The 17,288-nt window shown below is 47.5% G+C and overlaps 1 protein-coding gene across 1 annotated transcript in view; it reads right to left on the bottom strand.

Annotated features, from left to right (window-relative positions):
• The window catches only part of vps50 (VPS50 EARP/GARPII complex subunit), a 221,522-nt gene that overhangs the window by 75,093 nt on the left and 129,141 nt on the right, over positions 1-17,288 (bottom strand). Inside the window, exons 14-17 of the mRNA XM_038971647.1 lie at positions 13,879-13,970; positions 12,114-12,208; positions 11,468-11,566; positions 7,250-7,340 (exon numbers count right to left, since the gene is read on the bottom strand). Coding sequence (XP_038827575.1) covers positions 7,250-7,340; positions 11,468-11,566; positions 12,114-12,208; positions 13,879-13,970 — 377 coding nt within the window. The remainder of the gene's footprint in view (positions 1-7,249; positions 7,341-11,467; positions 11,567-12,113; positions 12,209-13,878; positions 13,971-17,288) is intronic.

Below are 17,288 nucleotides of genomic sequence, written 5' to 3'. Positions count from 1 at the left end.
GGCAGAGACCTCCGTTTGTCTACTTACAATACTGCTGAGGACATGTTCAGGGTGCTTGAGAACAGGTATGGAAACAAGTCTACAATTGCCTTGGAGATAATTGAGGATCTGGAGAAAATTCCTGCTTTAAGAGCAAATCAGCCAAGGAAAGTTATCGACATGATCCAAACTATAGAGAAGGCACTGGATGATCTCACAGAGCTTGGAGGCACAGGAGCCATCAACAACCCTCTAGTGATCAAATCCATAGAAAGCAAGTTACCTGACAACATCAAGCGAGATTGGCTTGTCTTCATGGTTAACCCGAGGAATAATGTCACGCCGGACAATCACTTTGAAAACCTTCTTAAATTCCTGAAAACACAGGAGGAAATTCTTGAAAACTTAGAGCAGCTGGGAGTGAGTGAAAAGCCAGAAAAGAAATATGCTTGTGTGGAGAGAAAATATGCGTCCACACGTTCCACAAGGAAAGGCGGCTGTGTTGTCTGTGGAGATGAAAAGCATAGAGAAAAGATCTTCTTTTGCAAGCGTTTCAAAGAACTGAAGCCTGTGGAAAGGTTGGATGCTGTAGAAAAGCTGGGGGCCTGCAAGAGGTGCTTGGTCTGTCATGGAGAAGATGATGAATGCAAACTTACCTGTGCAGGAAAAGAGACTGTAAGAAAGACCATCATTTCTTTCTTTGTCTGAATGGAGATTTCAAGAGGAGTGACTCAGACAGAAGACAATCCAATGTGAGAAGGTATATGCTTACAGAGGAGCAGGAGGAATTGGTATCTAAGCTCTCCCCAGAGATGGCAGAGAAATTCAAGAAAGCATTCACCAACATCACTGCGAAAACAAACTGTGTCGAAAAGAATCAGCTGGGAGTGACTGAGTCAAGTGCAGTAGAAGAATTGCCAGTTATTCTAATGCTGCTCAAGGTAACTGGCAATGCAGGACAACAAATTGGAATCCTGATCGACTTGGCATCGGACACAAACTACATCACTCACAGAGCTGCCAGAAGATTAAATCTTCGAAGTGAAAACATCACTTTAGTCGTTCATGGAGTCGGAGGAATGGCCATGAAGGTTAGAACCAGAAGATATCTCCTCAGAGTGAGGGTCAAAACGCCCATAGGCACGGAAAGAGCTCATGAGCTTATCTGCTATGGTTTGAATGAAATTGCCAACATCCACAGAGTCATCAAACCTGAGCAACTCAAGAAGTTCTTCCCAGAAGTCAATCTAGGAGATCTGAGTAGACCGGAAAGTATTGAGCTACTGATAAGCCACCGCGAAGGAAGACTTGCTCCGCAAAGAGTGAAGGTGATTGGAGACCTTGTCTTGTGGGAAGGCCCGCTAGGAAAGACTGTTGGTGGCGCACATCCAGATCTGTTTGAAGAAGTGGATATAGCCGCACACAGGTCTGAAACACACTTTGCTCGATCCATGAGAGCAACCGCTGTCAAGTATCAAGAGATAGCTAAGCTGTTCACAGCTGAAACCAAAGGCACAGTTGCTCACAGAGAGTTCTTGGATTGGTGGAAATGGGACAGCATTGGAGCAGCTTGCGACCCAAAGTGTGGAGGATGCCGGTGCGGCAACTGTCAACCAGGAGGCAAAGAAATGACTCTGAGTGAAGAAAGAGAGCTGGAGATCATAAGGAAAGGCCTCACCTACATCAAAGCAGATGCTCACAGTGATGAACCCCACTGGGACACAAAATACCCCTGGATTCAAGATCCAAGTTCCCTTCCTGACAACAGGAGTGGGGTGGAAGCCACCTTCTTGAGAACAAAAAGAGCCAGAGTGGAGAATAGCATACACAGCTCAAGTCCATGAAATGGTGGAGAGAAGAGCAGCGAAGAAACTCACCAAAGAGCTCATTGCCAGCTGGAAGGGGCCAGTATGGTATGTCAGCCACTTGGTGGCAGCAAACCCGCACTCTCTCACAACACCTGTGCGACTGGTATGGAACAGCAGCCAGAAGTTTAGAGGGGTCAGCATGAATGACCTTCTGCTGAAAGGGCCTGATGTCCTCAATCCCATCCGAGCGGTCCTACTCAGGTTCAGGAGAGGCGTCCATGCTGCCCTCGGCGACATTAAGAAAATGTACAATTCTGTGTGGTTGGAAGACCTGGAGATGCACCTCCACAGATTTCTCTGGAGAGACACTGAGGAGGAAGAGATTGAAGAGTATGCGATCACCAGAGTCAACATTGGCATTCGACCAGCAGGGTGCATTGCGCAATTGGCTATGAGAGAGACAGGCAAACTACCCATGTTTGCTCACCTGGAGGAGGAACGTAGGATCCTTGAAGAGGATACCTATGTCGATGACATCCTGACTTCCCATAATGACTTGCAAAAGCTGAACCAGAACACCAAACGTGTTGAAGAGATCCTGAAGGCAGTCCTCAAGCCCTGGGTCCGGTCAGATCAAAGTGGGAGGCAGGAGATCGTACCAGGAGAACAAGGAGCGCAGTCAAGCACAGCACTCATTCTCCCAAACCAAATGAGGGAAGGAGACAATAAAGCCCTTGGAGTTGGATACCTTGTTGAGGAGGATAAACTGTACCTCATGACTTCAATCAATTTCTCAAAGAGGAAAGGGAAAATGAGAGTCGGCCAAAATCTCCTTGATGAAGAGGTGAGAGGGAAAACTCCAAACCCACTGACGAGAAGAGAACTGCTGAGCCAGGTAGCTAGCCTGTATGACCCAATAGGCCTCGTCACACCTGCCAAACAAAAGGGCGCCATTCTTGTCAGAAAGGCGTTTCAGGAAGCTGGAGGCAAAACTCTGACCCGAGACACTTGGGACAAACCTTTGTCTGAAAATTTGAGGGAAGAAGCCATTCAATTCTTTGAGGAATACACACGTCTTGGCCAAATCACCTTTCACAGAAGCCTCACACCAGTCAACTGGATTGGAAAACCTTGGGGAATAACATTCTCTGATGGAAGTGACAAGAGCTATGGAGCCGTAGTGTACTTAAGATGGGAGACCCAGCAAGGCATCAAAGTCAGACTGGTTGAATCCAAAGCAAAGCTCACACCATTGGACCAAAAGGGAGAACCAGTAAAAGCTGAAATCTGCGGTGCTGTCTATGCAGCACGACTTCGAAAGTACGTTGAAAAGCACAGTCGAATAGAAATTGAACGATGGCTCCATCTACTGGACAGTCAAACTGTGTTGGGAGCAATCCAGAGAGACAGCTATGGATATCAAACTTTCTTTGCGAATAGAGTTGGAGAGATCCAGAAATCCACATCCATAGAAGACTGGTGGTGGATCCCAGGAAGCCTGAACAGTGCTGACATCATAACAAGAGGGGCAGCCCCAGAAGACCTCCAGGAAGATTCCATGTGGCAGGATGGACCAGCATTCCTGAGGCAACCTGTGAAAGAGTGGCCACATAAGTCAGCCAAAGAAATCGCCGCGTATGCCAAGGAAGGTATAAACAAACTTCGAAGGAAAGCTTTCTCGGCAGCACTGACCAGAGCGCAGGTCAAGAGAAACCAGAGTGATGCACAGCAAAATAACCCAGATGAACCCAAGACTCGGATCCGAAGATCACCAGCCGGCTCTGCGGTAACCAAACTGATTGACATCAGGGAATTCAGCAGTCTGACCAGGCTGATCCGAGTCATTGCCTGGGTTTGGAGAGCCGCAACGAGATGGAAAGGAATGTTGACCAAGAATTCACCCTCAGATAAACCGAAGTGGGAGGACGCTCTTTCAACAAACTGGAGGTCCAGAGCCAAACAAGCTGTACTCACTGTCGGGGAGTGTGAAGATGCACTAAGAGACTTGTTCCTTGCAGCTCAAGAAGGTATAACCTTTCAAGACACCACTCTCAACAGACTCGCTGTTTACAGAGATAAAGAGACTGGGCTCTTAGTTTGCGGAGGAAGGTTCCAGATCTTTGATGAGGACGAAACTGCCGTACCAATTCTACCATATGAGGCATGGATATCCACTCTCCTAGCTCAAGAGGCCCATGGTGCAAATCATGAAGAAATAGCAGGCACACTCCTCCGGATGAGGAAGAAAGCCTGGGTGATAAAAGGCCGGAAGCTGGCTAAAAAGAGAGTTGACAACTGTGTGGTGTGCAGAAAGGCCAGGGCCAGAAAGTGCCAACAGATCATGAGTGACCTTCCATCCGAGCGGATAACACCAGCCAGACCATTTGAGTACACAACAGTGGACTTATTTGGACCGTATGAAGTCAAGGACGAGGTGAAAAAGAAAACCAAGCTCAAGGTGTGGGGTATTGTCTTCTGTTGCATGGTATCCAGAGCTATACACACAGATGGTGTCAGTGACCAGTCGACTGAAGGCTTCCTACTGGCTTACCAAAGATTCACGGCACTGAGAGGGCACCCAAAGAAATTGTGGTCAGATCCTGGAAAGAACTTTGTGGGTGCCAGACCTGCCCTCAAAGAACTCTACCTCTTCTTGGATCAACTAAGTAAATCTGAGCTTGAAAATGAAGCTTCCAAGCATGGGACAGAATGGAGCTGGAAAATCCACCCAGCAGACTCCCCTCACAGGAATGGAGCTGCAGAAGCAGCTGTTCGTACTGTGAAGCGGGCTTTGCACAACCTGGGAGGAGAAGGACTCTTCACATGGAGTGAGTTTCAAACATTTCTCTACACGGCTGCTAACCTTGCCAATGAGAGGCCCATAGATGCAAGAACTCAAAGCCGGGAGGACTGCATAGAATACATCAGCCCAAATTCCCTTCTGCTTGGACGGATTGGACCCAGAGGAGATCTTGGATGCTTTGATTTTGAAAGCTACCCATACAAAAGATTGAGAGCTATCCAAACAGAAGTTGACCGGTTCTGGAGGAAGTGGAGTCAGTTAGCTGGGCCCAATCTATTCGTGAGGAGTAAATGGCACACAATACATAGGAATGTGGCTGTTGGAGATGTTGTCTGGCTGGCTGACCAAAATGCCTGGAGGGGTCACTACAAACTAGCCAGAGTCATCAGTGTCAACATTGACAAGAAGGGCATCGTCAGAGATGTGCATGTCAGAACTTTTCCCAGCTACCCAGTCCCAACTGTGAAGCCTGCTCAAGAGAAGTCAAAGAAACTCTCAACTAAAATACCTGCTACAGTTCTTCATAGGGATGTCAGACGCATCATTGTTATACTTCCTGTTGAAGAAGGAAGAGCCTGATAGCTGAAATCGAACATGCCCAACAGAGGTTCGTGTGACCTCCTTGGGTTCAAGAACCAGGAGGTCAAGTGGGAGGTGTTGCGTCAAAACAGAACACTCAAAACATGAGCACAATGGCAGCTCTTCCTTTGAAGAACTCCAGGCCTCAAGAGGGCAGATAACCCAAAAACACGGGTGGAACTAAAAAATTGAGCCATGATTTCTGGAGGGACTACTTTTACATGCGCACCTGGCAGATAAGCATGGGTATAAAATGTTTGGTCCTCAACATACACACAGCTCATTGTTCAACCCTAAAGACGCAACTGGTATGTAATGTTTCATTGGAATTATTTATTATGTTGCATCCAGTGCTTAGCACAATTTACATGTTTAACTCTGGTAGGAGTGGTGACTTCTTTTGTTGTGGATATTTTCTGACTGCAGAAGTAATTGCTAGAAGTGCTAGATTAAATTGTTTAAACGTTTACTTTATTCAAAGCCATGCTTTGTTGCTGTGTCATGCATTGTTTAGTGTAAAATAATGCATGTTTATTCTCAGTTTATCAACCTATTGCTATTGCTATTCCTATTCCCTATTCCTTATTCCTCTGTCATTCAACTACTCTATTCAACAAATCAACTGTTTCAACATATTCAACAAATGGCATCAAAACCATAATAAAACACTGGAAAGGAATTGAGTTGTCCCTTTGCATCCTTCACGGGTTGAGCAAGCCGTTTTCAAGTTTGGGCAGAGCTGAAATAATTATAACACCTAGACAACTTGACAATACCCAAGCCATGAATCTTTCATGAGATGCTAGCGGGACCCTGGCTGCCCTGAGGGGAACCTGGTAGGAGGCTGGCTAGATTATTCATCCCATGGTAGTCCTGTGATGTTGCTGACAGAAGGATTACATCCTAAACTGCTTGTGAGCGAATAGGAGCGGCATAGACAATGAAACAATCCCATACGCCTGCTGACGCTGCATGTTTAAACATGTAGATTACATTATAGAACACGTTTTCTGTACAACTTTCCTCTGTGCATAAAACCCCTCAACTGAATTGATGACAACATGAATAAACTCCCGTATCAAGGATTGAAAGAATCATGAATATGGTAGACAAGCATTGGTTAGGCTACATATTCATACATTCACCTAACCTGAGATTTAGATACAGGCTTGACAGAAGTTCCCCATTTATAAGTTCAACCTCTCCAGTTGAAAACACTTGGTAATAACATCTCTAGGGAAAGGTGGTTAGGCTATACGTGAGCTAATGACACTTCTTGGATTCATATCCCACAAGACAGCACAATCACATTGGCTTGCGTCCCAAATGGCACACTCATCTCTATATAGTGGACTACTGTTAAGCAGGGCACATAAGGCTCTGGTCAAATGTAGTGCACTACATATGGAATAGGATGCCATTTGGGTCCCAGCCATGGTTTAGAGGATCCTGTCACAATACCATTCCCTCTGGCTGGAGTTCCTTTAACAAATCTCTCCTCTCCTTTTCAACAGCGAAACAAAGGCTTAGCCTCAATTATTCTCAAATGACAGTTTAGCATGGGAAGACCATTAAGCTGCCTATTCTTCATACGATAATGGAGAGGGAAGTAAAATATGCTAATGCTGGAGGGTACATTGGGAGGATGGTTGTGAGGGAATCTGCTTCCACCACAGGGTGCTAGCCCGGGAGAGATGGCGATATCACAACATCAGAGATTGTTTCTTAAAGGTTCAGTGACAACCTTCCTCGATGTCTGCTGGCAGGGAAATTTAAGAGCTTCACGTCATCTCTCCATTCTATTTAATAGACATTCCTGTTTTGCAATTCTTTATTCAAGGTTTTCATCTTGATGTCATGTTTGAATATGATAAGAACCCATATCGTCCAGGGACATTGTATGCACAGCTTTAACTTTTGGTTACACCTCTGTCTTCTCTCCCCCCTGCTGACAGCGAGGACCACTATGATTCATATCCATATGTAAATGCTATGCCTACGATGAGTCTATATCACATCACTTCTGAGGCTCCCTGGCTCTGTGGCTCCTGGCTCTGTGGCTCCTAACTGTCTTACTCACATGGAGCTGAGCGATGTTGAAGTTGGACTTGACAGGACACAGTTCCCACGTCTCATTCTCCAGAAACATCCGCAACTCCTCCAGTCGTGTCCTGGGGGGCATAGAGAAAGGGATGGAGGAAAAGAAAAGAAAAAGAAACAAGACGAAGAGAAGAAGTCAGATTAGCGACCGTTGGCATTTACTTTCACGCACAAGAGCTCCTGTTCTCCCAGAGTCCCAGATGAAATGTGTGGATACAAACAGAGATATGTCACGTAGAGGTCGACCGATTATGATTTTTCAACTCTGATACCGATTATTGGAGGACCAAAAAAAGCCAATACCGAGTAATCGGCCGATTTTTAAAAATGTATTTGTAATAATGACAATTATAACAATACTGAATGAACACTTATTTTAACTTAATATAATACATCAATAAAATCTATTTAGCCTCAAATAAATAATGAAACATGTTCAATTTGGTTTAAATAATGCAAAAACAAAGTGCTGGAGAAGAAAGTAAAAGTGCAATATGTGCCATGTAAGAAAGCTAACGTTTAAATTACGTGCTCAGAACATGAGAACATATGAAAGCTGGTGATTCCTTTTAACATGAGTCTTCAATATTCCCAGGTAAGAAGTTTTAGGTTGTAGTTATTATAGGAATTATAGGACTATTTATCTCTATACAATTTGTATTTCAAATACCTTTGACTATTAAATGTTCTTATAGGCACTTTAGTATTGCCAGTGTAACAGTATAGCTTCCGTCCCTCTCCTCGCTCCTACCTGGGCTCGAACCAGGAACACATCGACAACAGCCACCCTCGGAGCAGCGTTACCCATGCAGAGCAAGGGGAACAACTACTCCAAGTCTCAGAGCGAGTGACGTTTCAAACGCTATTAGCGCGCACCCCGCTAACTAGCTAGCCATTTCACATCGGTTACAACAGCCTAATCTCGGGAGTTGATAGGCTTGAAGTCATAAACAGCGCAATGCTTGAAGCATTGCGAAGAGCTGCTGGCAAAACGCACGAAAGAGCTGTTTGAATGAATGCTTACAAGCCTGCTGGTGCCTACCATCGCTCAGTCAGACTGCTCTATCAAATCATAGACTTAATTATAACATAATGACACACAGAAATACGAGCCTTAGGTCCTTAATATTAATTAATCCGATTAATCGGTCGACCTCTAATGTCACGGTAGGCATGGAGGGCTGTTTGTTGAGGGAGAAAGGACCGTCCATACACTGCTATGATCATCACCCCCCACTTGCGAACCACCACACTCGCCGCCTCTCTTTTGGGGGTCAATATCAATTCATCCACAGGAAATGTCAGTATAAACATCAAACATTACAGAATCCCGGTCCCTCAGCTTACAGGTGTTTGAATAAATGTCACAACACACAGTATGTCACAACACCGGCCAGTCATATCGCTGTTATAAGAAGGTGATGAACTAGAGATAGTCATAATATGTGACACCTTTCAAATTAAATTATCTTAATTATCTTCTTAGGCACATGCGCCGAATACAACAGGTATTACAGTGAAATTTCACCTTACAGTGAAATGCTTACTTACAAGCCCCTAACCAACACCGCAGTTTAAAAAATACCAATAAGAAGTAACAGGAGGAAGTAGTTAAGGAGCAGCAGTAAAATAACAATAGCGAGACTATATACAGGGGGTACCGGTACAGAGTCAATGTGGAGACTATATACAGGGGGTACCGGTACAGAGTCAATGTGGAGGCTATATACAGGGGGTACCGGCACAGATTCAATGTGCGGGGGCACCGGTTAGTTGAGGTGATATGTACATGAAGGTAGAGTTAAAGTGACTATAAATAGATAATAACAGAAATTAGCAGTGGCGTAAAAGAGGGCAATGCAAATAGTCTGATTAGTTTGATGTTCAGGAGTCTTATGGCTTGGGGGTACAAGCTGTTTAGAAGCCTCTTGGACCGCTCCGGTACCGCTTGCTTGGCTGGTGTCTTTGACAATTTTTAGGGCCTTCCTCTGACACTGCCTGGTATAGAGATCTTGGATGGCAGGAAGCTTGGCCCCAGTGATGTACTGGGCCGTACGCACTACCCTCTGTAGTGCCTTGCGGTTGGAGGCCGAGCAGTTGCCATACAAGGCAGTGATGCAACCAGTCAGGATGCTCTTGATGGTGCAGCTGTAAAACCTTTTGAGGATCTGAGGACCCATGCCAAATCTTTTCAGTCTCCTGAGGGGGAATAGGTTTTGTCGTGCCCTCTTCACAACTGTATTGGTGTGCTTGGACCATGTTAGTTTGTTAGTGATGTGGACACTTGAACTTGAAGCTCTCAACCTGCTCCACTACAGCCCTGCCGATGAGAATGGGGGCGTGCTCGGTCCTCCTTTTCCTGTAGTCCACAATCATCTCCTTTGTCTTGCTCACATTGAGGGAGAGGTTGTTGTCCTGGCCTTACACTGCCAGGTCTCTGACCTCCTCCCTATAGGCTGTCTCAATGTTGTTGGTGATCAGGCCTACCACTGTTGTGTCGTCAGCAAACTTACTGATGGTGTTGGAGTCGTGCCTGGCCGTGCAGTCATGGGTGAACAGGGAGTACAGGAGGGGACTGTGCAAGCACCACTTACGGGCCCCTGTGTTGAGGATCAGCGTTGCGGATGTGTTGTTACCCACCCTTACCACCTGGGGGCGGCCCGTCAGGAAGTCCAGTATCCAGATGCAAAGTGAGGTGTTGAGTCCCAGGTCCTTAGCTTATTGATGAGCTTTGAGGGCACTATGGTGTTGAACGTTGAGCTGTAGTCAATGAATAGCATTCTCACATAGGTGTTCCGTTTGTCCAGGTGGGAAAGGCCCGTGTGGAGTGCAATAGAGATTGCATCATCTGTGGATCTGTTAGGGCGGTAAGCAAATTGGAGTGGGTCTGGGTTTCTGCAATAATGGTGTTGATGTGAGCCATGACCAGCCTTTCAAAGCACTTCATGGCTACAGACTTGAGTGCTACGGGTCGGTAGTCATTTAGGAAGGTTACCTTAGTGTTCTTGGACACATGGCCTATGGTTGTCTGCTTAAAACATGTTGGTATTACAGACTCGGACAGGGAGAGGTTGAACATGTCAGTGAAGACATGCTCGCAGTACACGTCCTGGTAATCCGTCTGGCCCTGCAGCCTTGTGAATGTTGACCTGTTTAAAAGTCTTACAACGGCTGTGAAGAGCGTGATCACACAGTCGCCCGGAACAGCTGGTGCTCTCATGCATATTTCAGTGTTATTTGCCTGTAGTTTAGCTCGTCTGGTAGGCTCGTGTCACTGGGCAGCTCTTGACTGTGCTTCCCTTTGTAGTCTATAATGGTTTGCAAGCCATGCCACATCCAACGAGCGGAATAAGTGATTTGGTATTCAAGCACACACACAGAGGAGGAGGAGTGCAGTTTGTGCATGTGACAGAGCAGATATCTGGACATAGTTTCAGTTGAATCATTATAACAGTTCTGTGGTCAATTCAGGGGAGATAAAAACTAGCTACAATGTAATTTGCACCTCTAAGCCCAGGGGGCACAATATAAATGTTAATGTCAAAATGTGTTAATGCAGCCAGTGCGACATAATGAAGGCCCCACACAGTTTGCTGACGAGTAATGGCTTCGTGGCTGCATCCTAAGCTGTTGAGTATTCAGACTGAATGTGAGAATGATGCTTAGGGAGTGGAGGGCGAGCAGGGGCTTGGTGGTAGAGTGTCTTAGTATTGCTAACAGGGAAAATGGGATCAAAACAGAGTTGGCCACTGTCTCTGCCAATGTTGCTCTTCTCCTGTGTTACTCCCTCATCCCTCTCTCTCAGTCTCTCTTTGTCTGGCGTTTTAAATCTCTGTCTCTCTTTATCTCGCTGTCTTGTCAGTCTTTCTCAACATCTGTCTCACACTCGTATTCTCTCTCCACCTACCCCCTACTTACATGTTATTTTTCTCTCTGATTACTATTTCTGTGAGTATACTACTACTTATCATCTATAACACCTGACAGGTAATCACACAACTGATCAGTGCAGACATCTTCTGATATAATGCATTAATTTATAATTATATCCACTTATATTCAGGTTGGGGAGAACAATAATGATGTAAACAGACCATTGTTTTCCTGTGCAGATGGTGCGAACACACGTATCCAACCAGGAAAACATTCATATAACTTCGGCAAACATTCGCTAGCTAGGGCTAGGCAGGGACCTCACCTGTGGTAGTTCTTGAAGTAGTTTACGCTCTGACGTTTGATGGATTCCTGCAGCAACTCTGACTTACTGCCGCAGAACTCCTCCCCCACTTGCATCAGCCTGTGTGTGTGTGTGTGTGTGTGTGTGTGTTACAGAGACACAGAAAGGATGGGGAGAGAAAGGAGGAACAATGCCAAATGAGATCGAAAGAACACAAATGCGAGGGGGAAAAAATATTTGCCAGTTGCTCCTGAATAGTTCAAGTTCTCTAATTAACCCCATAGAGTTACTTCACAGCCATGTGGCCCTGAGACTGATCCCTGAGGAACCCCTATTCTCTCTCCCCACTGACCTGTAAGGACACAGCCGACCCAGAAACCCGATTCCTTAATTGACAAGCTTGTAAAGAGCCTGATTACGACCCTGTTCTGTTGGCAGAACAAGCAGATTCATTGATGCCCACATAACTTCCTCTCCGCTTTGGTGGTTGTTCATTTAAAACAAGGGGTTTCACATGGACTGGGGGACAGAGGGAGAGCTTGAGGTTTCGGTCCCCTGTTGTTCAAACCAATTAGTGCTAATGAGGATGTGGTCGAGAAACATAATTACTAGAACGGGTATCCCCATTCAATTCCATTAATTATATTTCTATGCTAGGCGTCATTACCTGCTGATAACGTCCAAGACCACGATGAAGTCGTCATATTTGAAGTTAGACATGTCTGTACCAAGCAGATAGGCTTTCACTTTCAGCTGGACTTCCTGTAGGAAGAGAAGGGGAGGAAGATTTGACTATATTAAAGATTAGACTCATCTCCAGAGACTTTATTGTGGGTGAAGAGAATACTTGTTAGAGAGATGTGGGGGGGCGAGAAAGAGCGAGCTGTGGGGGGGGCGAGAAAGAGCGAGCTGTGGGGGGGGCGAGAGAGAGCGAGATGTGGGGGGGGGCGAGAGAGAGCGAGCTGTGGGGGGGCGAGAGAGAGCGAGATGTGGGGGGGGGCGAGAGAGAGCGAGATGTGGGGGGGGGCGAGAGAGAGCGAGATGTGGGGGGGGGCGAGAGAGAGCGAGATGTGGGGGGGGCGAGAGAGAGCGAGATGTGGGGGGGGGCGAGAGAGAGCGAGATGTGGGGGGGGCGAGAGAGAGCGAGATGTGGGGGGGGGGCGAGAGAGAGCGAGATGTGGGGGGGGCGAGAGAGAGCGAGATGTGGGGGGGGGCGAGAGAGAGCGAGATGTGGGGGGGGGGCGAGAGAGAGCGAGATGTGGGGGGGGGCGAGAGAGAGCGGGATGTGGGGGGGCGAGAGAGAGCGGGATGTGGGGGGGCGAGAGAGAGCGAGATGTGGGGGGGCGAGAGAGAGCGAGATGTGGGAGTGCGAGAGAGAGCGGGATGTGGGGGGGGGGCGAGAGAGAGCGGGATGTGGGGGGGGGGCGAGAGAGAGCGAGATGTGGGGGGGGGGCGAGAGAGAGCGAGATGTGGGGGGGGGGCGAGAGAGAGCGAGATGTGGGGGGGGGGCGAGAGAGAGCGAGATGTGGGGGGGGGGGCGAGAGAGAGCGAGATGTGGGGGGGGGGGCGAGAGAGAGCGAGATGTGGGGGGGGGGCGAGAGAGAGCGAGATGTGGGGGGGGCGAGAGAGAGCGAGATGTGGGGGGGGGCGAGAGAGAGCGAGATGTGGGGGGGGCGAGAGAGAGCGAGATGTGGGAGGGCGAGAGAGAGCGAGAGAGAGTGAGATGTGCGAGAGAGAGCGAGAGAGAGTGAGATGTGGGGGGGCGAGAGAGAGCGAGATGTGGGGGGGCGAGAGAGAGCGAGATGTGGGGGGGCGAGAGAGAGCGAGATGTGGGGGGGCGAGAGAGAGCGAGATGTGGGGGGGCGAGAGAGAGCGAGATGTGGGGGGGCGAGAGAGAGCGAGATGTGGGGGGGCGAGAGAGAGCGAGATGTGGGGGGGGGGCGAGAGAGAGCGAGATGTGGGGGGGGGGCGAGAGAGAGCGAGATGTGGGGGGGGGGGGGGCGAGAGAGCGAGATGTGGGGGGGCGAGAGAGAGCGAGATGTGGGAGTGCGAGAGAGAGCGAGAGAGAGTGAGATGTGGGGGGGCGAGAGAGAGCGAGATGTGGGAGTGCGAGAGAGAGCGAGATGTGGGGGGGCGAGAGAGAGCGAGATGTGGGGGGGCGAGAGAGAGCGAGATGTGGGGGGGCGAGAGAGAGAGAGCGAGATGTGGGGGGGCGAGAGAGAGCGAGATGTGGGGGGGCGAGAGAGAGAGCGAGATGTGGGAGTGCGAGAGAGAGCGAGAGAGAGTGAGATGTGGGGGGGCAAGAGAAAGCGAGAGTGAGATGTGGGGCGAGAAAGAGCGAGAGAGGAGAGGGAGCGAGAGAGAGCGAGAGAGGAGAGGGAGCGAGCGAGAGGGAGCGAGAGAGCCAGAGCGAAGAAAGCTTGTGTTCTGACCTGCCAGATTCGAGTGAGTCCATGCTCCAGCTTCTTCTTTACATAGCTATGGTCCACAACCGCCTCCTCGGTGTCTGCAGCACCCGCTTCATCTGGGGACACAAACCACACAGAGATTCAAAAATACATCACACTGAAGTACCAGGCCTTATTCTATATCATCTGTTGTTGTTTTGTTAATAGGTGCTCATGATGTCAGTTGCTCATTCAGATGTATCTAGAACTGACTCTGCAAAAGATTGGACTGAATTAACAGATTGGGGCAAATGAAAATATGGTGTACTTGTAATTGGAGAGTTGAAACTAGAAAAGCAACAGACTGTTTCAGCCCATCTTAATAGTACCAGTAATACCTTTGCTTTTCAACCTTTCTGTTTTGTTAGAGTAGCTTAAATATTGCAAATAGATTGTGGGTCCTATCAATATAATTGTCTGAATAATTACCAATCCTCCATATATTTAAACAAATATTATTTATTCTAATTGCCATATATTTTACAACTGCAATGTAATGTTTCACAAAAGTTCTAAACATTTATATTCTCATTGCTTCTACAGATTGTAAATTAAAGAGGAACATTTTTACTGAGAGACTTATTATAATATTGATCAATTGACTATGACTTTTCAAAATCACCCACCAAATCAAAATGTATTGGTCACATACACATGGTTAGCAGATGTTAATGCAAGTGTAGCGAAATGCTTGTTCTTCTAGTTCCGACCATGCAGTAATATCTAACAAGTAATCTAACAATTTCACAACTACCTTATACATACACAAGTGTAAAGGAATTAATTAGAATATGAGCGATAGCCAAACGGCATAGGCAAGATGCAGTAGATGGTATAGAGTACAGTATATACATATGAGATGAGTAGTGTAGGGTATGTAAACATTATATAAAGTGTCATAGTTTAAAGTGGCATAGTTTAGTGACTAGTGATACATTTATTACATACATTTTTCATTATTAAAGTGGCTAGAGATTGAGTCAGTATGTTGGTAGCAGCCACTCAATGTTAGTGGTGGCTGTTTAACAGTCTGATGGCCTTGAGATAGAAGCTGTTTTTCAGTCTCTCGGTCCCAGATTTGATGCACCTGTACCTTGATCTTTTTGGCTTTCCTGTGACATCGGGTGTTGTAGGTGTCCTGGTCCTGGCAGGTAGTTTGCCCCGTTATGCGTTGTGCAGACCGCACTACCGTCTGGAGAGCCTTGCGGTTGAGGGTGCCGTACCAGGCAGTGATACAGCCCGACAGGAGGTTGAAGAGGCGCTGCTGTGCCTTCTTCACCACGCTGTCTGTGTGGGTGGACCAATTCAGTTTGTCCGTGATGTGTACGCCGAGGAACTTAACTTTCCACCTTCTCCACTACTGTCCCATGGATGGGGGGGGGGGGGGGGGGGGGTGCTCCTGCTGTTTCCTGAAGTCCACAATCATCTCCTTTGTTTTGTTGACGTTGAGTGAGAGGTTATTTTCCTGACACCATGCTCCCAGAGCCCTCACCTCCTCCCTGTAGGCCGTCTTGTCATTGTTGGTAATCAAGCCTACCACTGTAGTGTCATCTGCAAACTTGATGATTGAGTTGGAGGCGTGCATGGCCACGCAGTCATGGGTGAACAGGGAGTGCAGGAGAGGGCTGAGAACGCACCCTTGTGGGGCCCCAGTGTTGAGGATCAGCGGGGTGGAGATGTTGTTACCTACCCTCACCACCTGGGGGCTGCCCGTCAGAAAGTCCAGAACCCAGTTGCACAGGGCGGGGTCGAGACCCAGGGTCTCAAGCTTGATGACGAGTTTGGAGGGTACTATGGTGTTAAATGCTGAGCTGTATTCGATGAACAGCATTCTTACATAGGTATTCCTCTTGTCCAGATGGGTTAGGGCAGTGTGCAGTGTGATTGCGATTGCGTCGTCTGTGGACCTATTGGGGCGGAAAGCAAATTGGAGTGGGTCTAGGGTGTCAGGTAGGGTGGAGGTGATATGGTCCTTGACTAGTCTCTCAAAGCCCCTCATGATGACGGAGGTGAGTGCTACGGGGCGATAGTCATTTAGCTCAGTTACCTTAGCTTTCTTGGGAACTGGAACAATGGTGGCCCTCTTGAAGCATGTGGGAACAGCAGCCTGGGATAAGGATTGATTGAATATGTCCGTAAACACACCAGCCAGCTGGTCTGCACATGCTCTGAGGACGCGGCTGGGGATGCCGTCTGGGCCTGCAGCCTTGCGAGGGGTAACACGTTTAAATGCTTTACTCACGTTGGCTGCGGTGAAGGAGAGCCCGCAGGTTTTGGTAGCGGGCCGTGTCGTTGGCACTAATGTCCTCAAAGCGAGCGAAAAAGTGGTTTAGTTTGTCTGGGAGCAGGACATTGTGGTCCGCGATTTAGGGAGTCTTGTTTTCAGATTAGCCTTGTTAAAATCCCCAGCTACAATGAATGCAGCCTCAGGATGTGGTTTCTAGTTTACATAGAGTCCAATGAAGTTCATTCAGGGCCATCGATGTGTCTGCTTGGGGGGGATATATACGGCTGTGATTATAACCGAAGAGAATTCTCTTGGTAGATAATGCAGTCGACATTTGATTGTAAGGAATTCTAGGTCAGGTGAGCAAAAGGACTTGAGTTCCTGTATGTTGTTATGATCACACCACGTCTCGTTAAACATAAGGCATACCCCCCCGCCCTTCTTCTTACCAGAGAGATGTTTGTTTCTGTCGGCGTGATGCGTGAAGAAACCAGGTGGCTGTACCGACTCCGATAGCGTGTCTCGAGTGAGTCACGTTTCCATGAAACAAAGAACGTTACAATCTCTGATGTCTCTCTGGAAGGCAACCCTTGCTCGGAATTCGTCTACCTTGTTGTCAAGAGACTGGACGTTGGCGAGTAGTAAACTCGGGAGCGGTGCGCGATGTGCCCGTCTACGGAGCCTGACCAGAAGGCCGCTTCTTCTGTGGCGCCATTGTTTTGGGTCGCTGACTGGGATCTGATCAATTGTCCTGGGTGGTAGACCAAACAGAGGATCCGCTTCGGGAAAGTCGTATTCCTGGTCGTAATGTTGGTAAGTTGACGTTGCTCTTATATCCAATAGTTCCTCCCGGCTGTTTGTAATAAAACTTAAGATTTCCTGGGGTAACACCAGTGCTATTTGCAGGGTTAGCTCCAAGTAAATGTTGCAATTCTTCATACAATCCTGAACCTGTGACCAAAAACAAGCTACATATGGGCAGTACCAAAACAAGTGATCTAATGATTGTCTCTTCGCAGCAAAATCCGCAAAGCTTGGTTTTTACGACTACACTTGAAGAAACTTTAAAAGTTCTTTACATTTTCCGGATTGACTGACCTTCATGTTTATCTTTGCTTATTTGAGCTGTTCTTGCCATAATAGGGACTTGGCATTTTACCAAATAGGG

This window comes from Salvelinus namaycush, chromosome 32, assembly GCF_016432855.1.
Source record: "Salvelinus namaycush isolate Seneca chromosome 32, SaNama_1.0, whole genome shotgun sequence".
Lineage (NCBI taxonomy): Eukaryota > Metazoa > Chordata > Actinopteri > Salmoniformes > Salmonidae > Salvelinus > Salvelinus namaycush.
The sequence above is the reverse complement of the archived record's forward strand: the minus strand, read 5'-3'. Positions and strand labels throughout refer to the sequence as shown.